The sequence below is a fragment of the Megascapheus bottae genome, chromosome 24 (genome assembly GCF_031878675.1).
Source record: "Megascapheus bottae isolate mThoBot1 chromosome 24, mThoBot2.hap1, whole genome shotgun sequence".
Lineage (NCBI taxonomy): Eukaryota > Metazoa > Chordata > Mammalia > Rodentia > Geomyidae > Megascapheus > Megascapheus bottae.
Window position 1 is genome coordinate 12,868,108 of NC_143532.1, and position 13,122 is coordinate 12,881,229.

At 45.9% G+C, this 13,122-nt stretch overlaps 1 protein-coding gene across 1 annotated transcript; it reads right to left on the minus strand.

Annotated features, from left to right (window-relative positions):
• Nucleotides 1–2,641: 2,641 nt before the first annotated feature.
• Nucleotides 2,642–12,490, minus strand: LOC150047008 (cocaine esterase-like). Its single transcript, XM_090357497.1, has 12 exons — nucleotides 12,412–12,490; nucleotides 9,291–9,495; nucleotides 7,847–7,988; nucleotides 7,133–7,266; nucleotides 6,793–7,051; nucleotides 6,284–6,382; nucleotides 5,871–6,011; nucleotides 5,707–5,778; nucleotides 5,344–5,488; nucleotides 4,881–5,018; nucleotides 4,321–4,393; nucleotides 2,642–3,933 (listed from the first exon to the last, which is right to left on the minus strand). Exons 1-12 carry the CDS (start codon nucleotides 12,485–12,487, stop codon nucleotides 3,756–3,758), a joined length of 1,662 nt encoding a protein of 553 aa, XP_090213623.1. The 5' UTR covers nucleotides 12,488–12,490; the 3' UTR covers nucleotides 2,642–3,755.
• Nucleotides 12,491–13,122: the final 632 nt, after the last annotated feature.

Genomic DNA, 13,122 nt, shown 5'->3' on the forward strand with positions numbered 1-13,122 from the left:
GACTCAACTCCACCAGACTCCTAAACTAGGTCTCTGCAGCACAGATTATTAATCACTCCCTTTTCAAGTCATTATAGGCCCTCCAGTCCTCTCAGAAGCCTATTCACCAGGTGTTTAGGGGAGAAGACCCCCAGCCTGCACTTGAGCCAAGCCACAAATTCCAACCAGGGGATTTGGTGTGGGTAAAAAGAGTTCCTGTGCAGAACCAATCTGGAAAGGACTTGATCCTATAATCCTGACCACACCAACAGTGGTAAAGGTAGGTGGTGTCCCCCCCTGGATCCACCACACACAGCTGAAGGAAGCAGCAGATGATAGAGAAAAATGGATAGTCACAGTGCTTGAATTCAGGGCCTGAGTGTTGTCTTTGGGCTTTCTCAAGGCTAGAGAGCCACAGCACATTTTCAGCTGTTTCTTTGTATGTGGTACTGAGGAATCAAACCCGGGTCTTTGTGCATGCTAGGGAAGCACTCTGCTACTAAGCCAAACTCCCCGTCCGGGTCACTCAAATTTTTGATTCACTAAAGATAAGACTGCAATGAACCTTTTACCTGTTATATTTATTTTATGGTTCCAGCCACCATCCTCAAACATGGGAGTGGCTGGCAACTCAGAAAGACAGGGGGTGAAAAACTTGCAAATGTAACTATTGCTGTCAATCTATCTTTAAAGTAGATCTTTGCTCACTGATAAATCTATTTGTTTACCTCCCAACAGAGAGGTTCAGGGAAACACAAGGCTGTGGATGTTAAAATGCAAATATAGAGAAAGGCGATCCATCTATTCAGTTTCATTTTTTTATTTTTTAAGTTTTGCCATTCCTGGGGGACTGAACTCAGGGCCTGAGCACTATCCTTGGGCTTTCTCAGGGCTTGAGCCCTACCACTTGAGCCACATCACCACTTCTGGCTTTTTCTATATATGTGGTACCTAGGACTCGAACCCCGGTCTTCATACATGCTAGGCAAGCACTCTACCATTAGGCCAAACTCCCAGCCCCCGTCTATTGAGTTTTATATGTGTCCTGCCAACACAGGACACTCTTGCCAGAGGTATGGTCACTTCTACTGTGCGCATTGGGGTTGTGAGACAGGAATCATGAAAACATGCAGATCCTTATATCTGTATGAAATGGGAGAGAAAACCTCCAACCTGTTCTTCAGGCAATTGTAATCACATGATTATCAAAGTTTTGGCCTGGAATGCCACATTAAGGTCTAAGCTCCCAATACATGAACCTTTGAGGGGGAAAAACAATTGAGCCATGGCATTCTACCACTGACCTCAAAGTTCATGCCTGTGAGGGTCAAAATGAACTCATTCCATTTGCACTGGTCTCAAAGTCTCAACGTGTTCCCATATTAGTCAAAGTGCAAGTCCATAGTCTTGTCTAAGAATCAATGCAAACTCTCTCAGGCCTCCTGTGAAAATGTTAAAAAGCAGGCCCTGAGCCAGTGGCTCTCATCTGTAATCCTAGCTACTCAGGAAGCTGAGGAGAGTGATTTGAAGCCAGCCTGGGTAGGAAAGCCCTTTTTTTTTTTTCTCCCTGAGCAGGCTTTGAACCCAATCTTCAGACATCAGTCTCCTGAGTCTCCTGAGTTAGTATTACAGGTATGTGCTACCTGTGTCTGTCTGTTTATCTATCTGTCTGTCTGTTTGTCTGTTTATCTATCTATCTATCTATCTCCACCCAGTATCTATGACTTGAGCATCTATCTTTATTTTTGGTTGTATTGAAGTTTGAACTTAAAAGTCTCATGCTTACTAGATAAGGTGCTGTTACCACTTGAGCCACATCCACCAGCTATTTCTTTTGCTTTAGTTATTTTTTTCAGATCTTTTTGTTTAGACCATCCTCAGACTGTGACCATCCTACCTTGTGTCTCCTCCTTAGCTGGGATCCCAGGCACATACCACCATGTCTGTCTGTCTTGAGACTGGATCTTGTTAACTTTTTGGGTGGGCTCTACTCGAAATGCAATCTTCCCAGCCTTCTCCCTGGGTGGCTGAATTCTAGGCATGAGCCACTGTCCAGCTGTGAACAGCAACTTTAAAGAAGCATTCACTATCAATGTCAAATGAGGGGTGGTTTGGTATTGAAGAACAAATATCTACACAACTTCAGACTCTTATTCTTTCTGTCTTCCTCATCATATCTGTGATCACCACATCCTCCATGAAGTCTCTTCCACACCTGGAGCTTCTTCTGTGCCCCTCTCTTCAGCTATAACCACACCTCCCATTGCCCTCCAGCTCTCGTCCCTTGTTTATCTCTTATTTATAGCTAAGCAAACATCTGCTATTGTGTCTCTACTTTGGCTTCTCCCAGTTTCTCTAGGTCTAGCTAGTCCTCACCCTGCACCTTAATCAGCAAGGTGGGGTAGGAGGTGGAGCTGAGTGAGCAAAGGTTGAATAGATGAGATGGTGCCTCTACCATACCACCTTTGGCCTCTTCCTAAGTGACACCCTGGCTTCTTGCAGCCCCTCTAAGATATCTAGAACCCTTTCTGAAGATGAGAGTCTTATGGACTCATCCGCCTGAGCTGGTTCAGAGAGCTGCTTTGAAATGAATCAAACATTCTGACGCTTTTTAACATTTACTCTGTTTGTTTACAAAACTAGGCAGGTGAGTAGGAGAATCTAAATTGCAAAAATTTATTGTGAACAAAAAGCCCTTAGAAAGGAAGATAACTACTGAAAATCTAAAATATGCTCTGGGAACCCCTTTGGGGAAGATTCTGGTGCATAAGTGTAAATGACACCACACAGACAAAGTCCTCAGCTGGCACTCAATGAACTCTCAGGATGCAGTGAAGTAGTTGTGTGTACAAGTTCTGTATTCTCTAAGGGGGTCTCTGGCCTCTGCCCAGTCTCTCAGCCCAGGCCTCATGGTGTCTTTGTCTGGGGAATCTTCACATCCATCTAAGAGGACCAAGGGAGCTTATCCGCCCCTTTTGCCACCCGAACATCTATGATAAAGTGCCATCAATGGAGCAGAGAGCTTGTGTCATCTTGATTCTGGACTTCCACCTTCTAAAATGGACAGCAATAAACTTCCATTGTGTATAGACTAGCTAGCTTATGATATATTTGTTTTAGCAGCTGAGATGGATGAAGATATTAGGGCTTCTGTTGTCCAGCTTTCCAAATGGCTGATTACAGGTATAAGAACATGAGGGATTTTCTGAGGAGCAGTTGTGGGGCTCTGGTATCTTGTAGGGTCAACATGCTTCCCCCCTACAAACCCTTTCTCAACCTGGAGAGGATGTAGGGGGATTGATGGAGAAGAAAAAGAGGGTGGGAGAGGTAAGGTGAAAAAGGGTGGAAAGGACCCTGGTACAATGGGGTGTGGAGGAAAGGACATCCATTTACTGCGTGTGTTTATAAAGGCCTGGTGTGGCAGTGTGTGCCTATCATACCAGCTATTGGAGAGATAGACAAACCTGTGCAAAATTAGGTAGATCATATCTCAAAAACAAAAACAAAAGAATTGGGATTGTAGGTGAAATGAAGAGTATTTGACTAGCAAGCAAGAAGCTCTTGTTCCTACAACAACAACCAAGCAATCAGATAAACAAATGGCAGGCTTGTCAGGGAACAGCATTCAGGGGGTTCCTCATACATTCTGGCTAAATGGACAAATGAAGAGAGGACAAATGGCTCAGCCAATGTTAACTATTGCTCCTTGGTAGATATATGAGCACCTCCTGCTGACCACATCTGCTCTCAAGCCCACCCCTCCCTGACACCCTTCCTTATAGTTCGGTGTGCTTCTTCTCAGCCTCCTGCATCTTCTGGGGAAGAATCTTGGACCAGAACTTCATCCTGGAGGCCTTCAGGGCCTGGCCCACAGAAGGATGGATGTCCAGCTGTAGGTAGTACTCGTTTTCATCGAATAGAGGCCAATGTATCAGGTCCTCGCTGTTGGGGTTCCTGTGGACCCCCCCGCAGAGCAGTGAGGATCATTCTAATTTTTTGGGAGCTTGGACCCAGTCATCTGATTGGGTTCAAGTAGAGGAGTGTAGCAGAGGAGTATGGGGATGAGGAGGGGAATTCCTGAAGGAAAGCAAGGATCTCTCTTGAGTGTCGGCTTCACATGACAACTCACAGAGCAAGTGCCAGTATTTCCAAGAGTCATGGCCCTCATTCCAGGTTGCCGAAGTAAGGGACAGTGACTAGCACCCACTATGTTCCCCTCTGTCAAGTAGCTTCTTGAATCAGGGAAGAAGCTTTTATGTAACTTAATGAGGCCATTGCAGATCAAGAAAGCACTAGGTAGGTTTTACCATGGGGGAGGTGGGGCTAGGGATATTCTCTCACCCATTTCGAGCAAAATTGGCCCAGTACTTCATCATCTTCCTGCTCAGAAGTTTCTCTTCTTCAGTGAAGTCAACTGCACAAAGGAGAACAAGGGTCCTGAGGTAGCCCCCCCCAAACCATGCCATGTTTTAAGTTTCCATCCACCTTGTAGCCTGACAGGACCCCAAGCGTGGTCCCCTTCATTTTATCCCAACTCAGAGCCATTGTTCAGTCTGCCATTACTCTTCTCATCAGCTAGATGAAGCCATATGATGCTCATTTATGGCCCCCAAATCCCTTCTTCCCTCTGATTTAGGAACAGTGTTGCTTTTGAACCATTCCTGTCTGACCACATGCCTGACACAGTGCTGGACTTGTGAACAGTGGAGAAGACATCATGTGAGAGTAAGAAGGGGCTTGGATTTGAACCCCTTAGAGCATTCGAAACTGTAAGATGGTGCACATCTGACTCTGTCCTCTCTGAGCTTCAGCATGTTTATTTAGATGAGGAGGGCAACCAGCCCTCAGGAACAAAAGTGGAACGAACCCATTCCAGTTCTCAGACATTGAGGAAGACTCACCCTTCCTGCCACCAAAGATGCTTCCAAAGATAAAGGGAACCTCATCACCATGGTCTGACCTCACATGAGGTGGCTTGATGTTCCTGAGGAAGTTGGGCTTGTGCTGGAACTCATAGAAGTAGACAGGGGCATGGGAACCTGGAGGTGGGGACAGGTGGTCACATGATGCCTCACCCTCCCCACCAACAATGATCATTCCCTCTTGTTGACAAGATAAATCCCAAACTTTGGGAGTTCCAGGCTAGAACAGGCCCAGTGGGAAGGGCCTTAGCTTTGCTAGCTATGTAGTCTCGGATAAAACAGGCGTGATGCTGTCAGTTCACAGGAATTACTGAGATGATGGTCATCAAAATTTTGGCCTGATAAAAAAATTGGCTTGGAGCTCGGCAATACTGGCTTTACCAGCTACCCAAGGGTCTGAACTGTTCTCAGGCAGTTAGGCCTCAATCACAGAAAAACTCACGCTGAAAAGTGGCTACTTGGAGCACAGGAATCAGGAACATGATGTCTTCCTGCAGCTTACAGAACTGAGTTAGAATGATCTTGGGGTCCTCAGCATCTAGTAGGAACTCCTCCTTCAGCAGTTCAACATACTCACCGGGCAACATCTAGTGAAGAGGATCAGGAAGAGTTAGGCGAGACAGACACCTAGGCAAGTAGCTTCAGGATGGAGATAGAGGGCCTGGACTGGACGAGGAAAAGGGGGAAATGGCCAAGTACTGGGGTCACCCATCTGTAAGTACAACTGTATTTCAGCCAGTATTCCTGGGCTTGCCCAACATCTAGGGTGATCTTTGTATTGTTTGCCACCCACTAAGAGTCTCACCATTAGTTTCAACACGTATTGTAGAGTAGCCTGAATTGTCTTTTTGTCTATTCCTTTCGAGGTGCTCAGGTCCTGGGAGACAAGGGGAGAGTCTTGGGTTGAATGGTTCTGGAGCTACAACCCTGACATCACTCCAGGCAATGGGGACAAAAAATGGACCTCACTCTGATGAGAACCCAGCCAAACTCATCAGTGTTGATACCAATGATGCTAGGGACACGATGAAGGTCACCCGAAGCCAGTAGCTCCTTGGGGTGCTTGAGTAGGAAGGCCCCATCCACCACAGCAGGGATGCTCTTGAATGCCTGATGGGATATTCAAAGACAAGGAACTAGTTGAAGTTTAGAAATTTTCAGATATCCCAAAGTTCCTTAAACTTGTTTTTGCATCATCTCCAAACACCCACAGTAAAAATTCCACGTGAAGTTTATATGGCTGAGCCATCAGCTCACATCTAGTATAGCCTAATGGCAGGACGCAGTGGTGAAGTATCTGTCCCTGCAAGTTTAAAGTCCACCTAAGCTTTAGCCCCATTCCCTATTCCCCTATTCCCCTCACTCACACCAGGCAATCTGACCTTAGTAATAGCCAGCATTTCCTCTTCACTCTTGGCCCGCAGGCAGCGCACCAGGGCCTCTGAGTTCACCTGCCCACAGCCAGACAGGTTGGCCACCCTCTGGAAAGAAATCAGGCAGGGGCTGCCAAATCTTTCCAGGCAGGTGAGTGGGTTTGTCCAGGCCCAGATGGGTGCAGGTGTTCCTAAATCTCCCTGGGTATAGAGTATGAGGTTGAGGGAGTAAGATTGTTCCCACTTCCCTAATGCTCAGAGGCTTCGACCAGAGGAGTCATTCACCCCTGCTTACATGGTTCTGTCCAGAATGAGAACTTCTAAGAGCATGCTTTCTAGCCACAGAAAATACTTGGCCTTAGTAAGGTAGAGGTGTGAACTCTGACCACTAAACCCTCAGCAAATCCAAGGGAGATGCTCCTGAGGCACCTTCATGTTGCTTTATTGAAGAGAACAAAGGCTCTGGGAGTGAAGGATAAAGCAGAAGGTTTGGGCAAGGGATGATTGGGGGCACTCACTGAGGAGACTTCATCAGAGGAATTGGAGAAGAAGATGGGTACCAGGGCCACCCCACTCTCCATGATGGCACCGTGGAAGAGTCCTTGAGACATGGGTGACACGACATGTGAGGACACACTAATGCCACCTGCAGACTGGCCAAAAATGGTGACACGGTCGGGGTTGCCTCCGAAGTGGGCGATATTCTGCTGGACCCAGCGTAGGGCAGCCACTTGATCCAGGTAGCCCCAGTTCCCAGTGGCATGCTGGTCTCCAGTGCTGACAAGTGGCAGAGAGAAGGGTCACAGGGCAGTCCTAACCCTGCTTGGCCCCCATTGTCCAGCTCAATCCCAGGCTCACCTGAAGAAGCCTGGGACTCCTAGGCGGTACTGAATAGTGACCACCACCAGGTTTTCAAAAGCTGCCAGCCTGGATCCATCATATAAGGAGGCCATGCCTATAGTCAGGGCACCACCATGGATCCACACCATCACCTGGGGAAATTTAGGCATGTGTTATATGGCTCCCACCCAGCTCAAACCTCTTTAGGCTGCCCCTATACAATCCACTCTCTTACCTCTGTATATCTACCATTATGCCACACCCCAGCAGGTGTCTTTGCCATGGCTGGATATTCAAGACCTCATCCTTCAGTCTGCTCTATGTAACAAAACTTGGCTCCACAAGACCCAAAACCCCACTGAGTTGAAAGAAAATGCCTGCCTCCCTGATAAATCTATAAGAAAATAAATCTATTACCTTCTACCATGACTGGCTCAAGAGATAATCAATAATTAGGCTTTTGGATAAACTCAAAGTGCAGCCCTTAGGTACTTGATTCAGTCCCCTGGGCACAAGTGTTGAACAAGATTACTCAGGGAAGGAACTTCAGGGCTCTAGCCTCTGACTGAGTGGGTCTTCTCCTGTGTTCCCACACACATGTGTCAACTACCCAGCATGGATGAGAAACTCTTCTTGGATCTGATAGGAGAAGCCGTGCAGTGAGTTCTCCCTGCAGTGCTAATCATCTTGCTGAAGAAATGGCCACCCACCTGACGATGATCTGACACTTACAGGCAGATGAGAGCCCTCATGCGCATGGGCAGGTGAGTAGATGCTGAGGTACAGGCAGTCCTCAGATACGGGGGTGTGAGGCAGGGTCAGATTCAACACAGTCATAGCCAGTTCTCTCATTTTGTCGGCATCTTGCAAGCACCTGGTGACAATGCCAGCCATTTATTTCCTAATATTGCTAGTCAGGATCTCATCATGCTGTCTGGACTGAGCTCAGGTTTATCTCTACCTTCATTCTCAGTCTCCAGCCCACTCAGATTATAGGTATATACCACCATGCCTACAACTATAATAACTGATAGGCCAGTGACAAAGCCACACTCTGGACCTGGATTGGCTCCCAGACACCTTTTGACTCTGCTTTCTCTGACACATGACACTTATCTAAAATCCCTTCCTACCCAAATCCTTTCACAGGTTAAGATGGAGCCCTGACTTTCAAGGAGGCCTCAGGATTGTTGGGGGCCTTGAGATCCCATTCCTGAGGCTGTAAAATCTTGACTTCTAGAGTCTCTACAGGGACCACTGGCTGCAGGGCTTGACATTCACTACTTTCCCCAGTGCCCATTCAGGCCTGGAGCAGGGAAGCTGCCACCACGCAGGTGCAGTTATGAATGAATGGTTACACTTAGGATAGTGGAATATTCTTGATGACCAAGTCCAAAACAGAGAGTGAGCCTCACCCTTCCTACAGCTGGAGGTATACCATCTTGCTCCCTGGCTAATGGCACCTGGCCCTGTGGAAAGACACAGTGATTGTGGAGCATGGCTTTTCTAAAGAGCCACCTCTGCTGCCCTCCTCAGCTACCTGCATCATTCTCTGCTGGAGTCACAGGTTCTTACAGCGACACCTTTCTGGATGGAAGAGAATATTTGCTCAGGGCATAAGCATCTTCTTCTTCTTCTCTTGAGCATCTAGCATAACATCTAGCATAGCCTAGTGACAGGTAAAGTTGTTCTAGCCTCTAAACCTTAGTACCTCCAGTAGAAAAATGTACATGACGCTTGGTGCTGGTAGCTCACGCCTCTAAGCCTACTTACTTAGGAGGCTTGGGATCTGAGGATCACCGCTGGAAGCCAATTGTGTTGACAAATCCTTGACTCTGTTAATCAGCGAAACAGCCGGAAGTGAAGGTGTGACTGAAGTGATAGAGTGCCAGCCTTGAGAGAATAAGCCAAGCAAGACCTAGAGGCCATGAGTTCAAGGCCCAGTACTAGTAAAAAAAGAAAAAAGAAAAAAAAAGAAGAACAAAAAGGAAAAAAGAAAGAAAGGAGAGAAAAAGAAAAACATAAAGAAAGAAGAAGAAAAACACATGGAGTATTTCCCCAATGAAGAGGGAAACTGTGAGGTTCAGATGGAAGAACCATTCAGTCTGACACAGAGCTCAGAGCTCCTGTCCCACCCCAGACCCTGAAGTCCGCTGGTCTTCCTGGGAGAACTTACATGGCTGGGTGGGAGGTGCCATCCCTCACACCACTCCAAGGCTCAGGGGGCTCCGGAGGGGCAAACCGCAGTGGTCCTACAGGTGGCTTGGCAAAGGGAATTCCCAGGAAGGTGTGGACCCCGACATCGAGGTCCTTCAGATGGACGAGGCTGCCCCGCACCTGCCCCGTGTGTGTGGTCCTGATGGGGCTGGCTGGGTCCTGGCCTGTGGGTGGAGAGAGGCACATCAGGGTTGTGTTTGCCCAGTCAGCTTCCACTTATACTGGGCTCCTGTTGATCCTGCTATCCACAGCTCAGAGTGGCAAAGGCCTCTGATCTATAGGGCCAATGTATCCCCACTCTTCTCACCCATTGCGCTGGCCCTCCCTTCCCACTCCTTCTGAATTCTATTTATAGGAAGAGTTGCCTGGTGCCTAGAGCTGAGCTTGAGGGTTGCGACTTCTGTGTCGATGCTTAAAAAAAAACAGTTCACCGTGTTTAAGACCTAGGGAATTCAGGGAAAGAAATCAGGATTGACAGGATAGAAAAAGTTCAGGTCCATTTATCCCCCTATAGCTAATTACCATTGGTCCTCTATGCCAGGTAATCTAATATCCCTAGATTCAATTTTCCTTGCAAATGGAAAATATTCAGAAAACTTTCTAAGTCTGTTCTGATCCTGTCCAGACATTTTTTGACTGTTCCCTAAGAAATATAGCATGCATATTGACCTAAGCACTACAAGTAATCTAGAGAGTTTTTCCCACTAAGAATATATGCTAAGGGCTGGGTGCTAGTGGGCCACAACTGTAATTCTAGCTATTCAAGAGACTGAGATCTGAGGATCCAGATTCAAAGCAGCCAGGTCAGAAAAGTCCCTTGAGGCTCTTCTGGCCGTGAAACTCTTATTTCCAGTTAAGCACTGGAAGTGGAGCTATGACTCAAAGTGGTAGAGCATTAGCCTTAAGCAAAAGAGCTCAGGGTCCCTGGTTCATGCCGCAGGGCCAACAACAACAACAAAAGTACATATGCTTAGATTCTATGTGAATATTTTGTCACTCTTTTTGGTTTTTACAAATAATGTTTATTTTAATGAGTCTGGTACAGACAGTGCCATTTAAAACCCATGCCCCAGTCCAAAAAGTACACTGAATAAAATCAAAAGGAGCAGTGTTCTGTTATAGTCACTTCTTCACAAATAACTTTATTAGCATCTAATGAACACTAGAACTTTTCTGGGTTCTTAAAACACTTTCTCTTCAGTGAAACCATTTTTTTTGGAGTTAAGCATCTCTGTTACCATGTCTACCAGCTTGACTCCAATCCGGATATATACTTCTTCTTCTTTTTTTCAATTATATGGAGTAGCATTTTATTTTATTTTATTTTTTATTGTCAGGGTAATGTATAGAGGGGTTACAGTTACATTCACCAGGTAGTAGGCGCATTACTTCTCACATTCTGATACCTCTTCTCAGGTTTTTGTTTCCATTTCCCTCTTCCATCCCATCCCAATATATTTTTCTTTTGGCCCCAACCCTCAGACTTTAACAAGTAGCTTCAACTTAAGGAAAGGTCATTTTCCCACAGTTCAGTTCTATAAAAACTTCCATCTACCACTGAAAGTCATAGTCCAGGAGTGAAGCAATCTCATGCCAGAATTTCAGTGCTAATTGGAAAGTCTTTGTGGACACACATATTGGTCAATCTTACCTAAAATTGCAGTCCTGGAAAGTGGCCTCTCTGTGCACATGACTTTGAATTTAATGCATTTTTCCTTCCTTCTTATCTCCTAAGTCCTCGGTTGAAGGTTTTGCCTCCTAGTCAGACATTGTGACAGTGGAGGTCTCTGCACATCAGTGGCCACAGGCAGACAGATCCTCACACTGGGGTTCACAAATCGGTCTCCTTTCCCTATAGCACAATATCATGCTGCCTATTTTGTCACTTTTTCAAGAGCATCTGGGCTGAGAGTGTGGCCTAATGGTAAGAGTGCTTGCCTAGTATGCACGAAGCCCTGGGCTGGATTCTTTGGTACCACATAGAAAAAAGCTGGAAGTGGTGTTGTGGCTCAAGTGGTAGAATGGTAGTCTTGAGAATGCCCAAGAAAAGTGCCAGGCCCTGAGTTCAAGCTCCAGAGCTAGCAAAAATAAAATAAAAGAGTACCTGCAGATTTTGGTATATACTGAATGTTGTTGCATTTTATCTCCAAGGATAGTGAAGGATAACTGTATATGAGTGCAAGCCCAATTCCTATTTTATTTTATTTTTCAGTCCTGGGGCCTGTGCACTGTACCTGAACTCTTTTTGGTCAATGCTAGCACTCTACCACTTGAGCCAGAGTGTCACTTCTGGCTTCTTCCTATTTCAGCTTCTTATTTTATAAGGGGATTGTTTATCTCCAGGGCCAGTAACTTTCTGGAGATCTCTTTGGAGGGTGCTTGAGTGCTTATATGGACCAAAGGCATTGTAATGGAGGGATAAATGAACATATGAAGGTATTACAAGCATGAGAGGAAAGGATTCCAAGGTCTATCCCCCGCTGCCCAGCTCTCAGTTAGATCACCCATCCTGGCTCCTTGCAGTCTTCCTCGTTCAGCTGTCTACTTAGTATCCCATGCACCATACAGTCCCAACTCTCTCTCTGCTTTTCAGTTCTATACTAGGTGCTTTGGACCAGTTGGGAATGCAAAATTCATCACAGCCAGCTCCATCCTTTGGAGGTTTCCCTGCCCAAATCTCAGGCTTTACCTCTAATAATGTGGCTTAACTGCCCCTAGCCCCTATCACACTTTCAAAAATTCTCACCTTGGGATATTAGATCCAAGCAGTATAAAAGCGATGACTCAATAGTCAGGTACTCAAGGTCATTAACATGATCTTGGAGATAGAAATATAACTACATAGACATAACAATCTATAATGCAATATATACTCTATAGACATAATGATATATAGATCGATATTTATCTGTGACATACAAATTCAGCTTAATTTACATTTTGTTCTTAAATTTATGTGTCAGTGATTGCATATAGATATCCTATTCTTGAATACTTATTTGTTAAACTTGACATTTGAAATATCATGTAAAATATCAGTGTTAATAAAATCTTTTAATAAAAAAAAAAAGAGTTCTCACCTTGGACCAGGAGGAGAGGAAGCAGAAGACCACAGGTCGCAGTGCTCAACCATGAAGAATATCTGTCCGTCCACATGGCTTGCTTGCTGGCTTATGTGTGTGGTAAATCTAATCTTTCACTAAGGATCAAGCTTTGCCCTGGGTGGAGTTTGAAGCTACAGGGAAATAGGCAAGGTGCCAACCGGATGTTGCAGGAGTATGGCTCTGAGTAGGCCAGGTTCAGCGGGTACAGCATGATCATCTCTCTTTTTCTGAAGCCCCCTTCTGCCTCCTGTAAAGGGGGACACATCTCTTGTCACTGCATTTCTTCACAGTCCTAATGACTAGACTGCTAGGGTGGAAAGGAGAGAGTAGCACAGCTTTTCAGGGGTGCTCAGTACCCCCAAAGGGAGGATGAGTTCATCTTTGATGGGGTGGAGTAAATTGTTTGAGTGAAGACAGTGCCCCTTGCTGTGTCATTCTTCTAGGTAACTGTGCCCTTCATCCTGAGAGCGCCTCTTGGCCTCTGGATTCTTTTAAGGGTCCCTCATGTCCCACTTTAGGGCTTCTGTTGACCCTTCCCCACACAGTTTTGGCTCTTTGTTTGAAATATACATGTGACTAAGACACATCTGTAGGTCTTCAGTCACATGCTCACTGAGAGCCAATCACTTATCCACTGAAAGATCATGAAATAAGAACTTGCTGGTACTGGAGCCAGGGACCAGACAG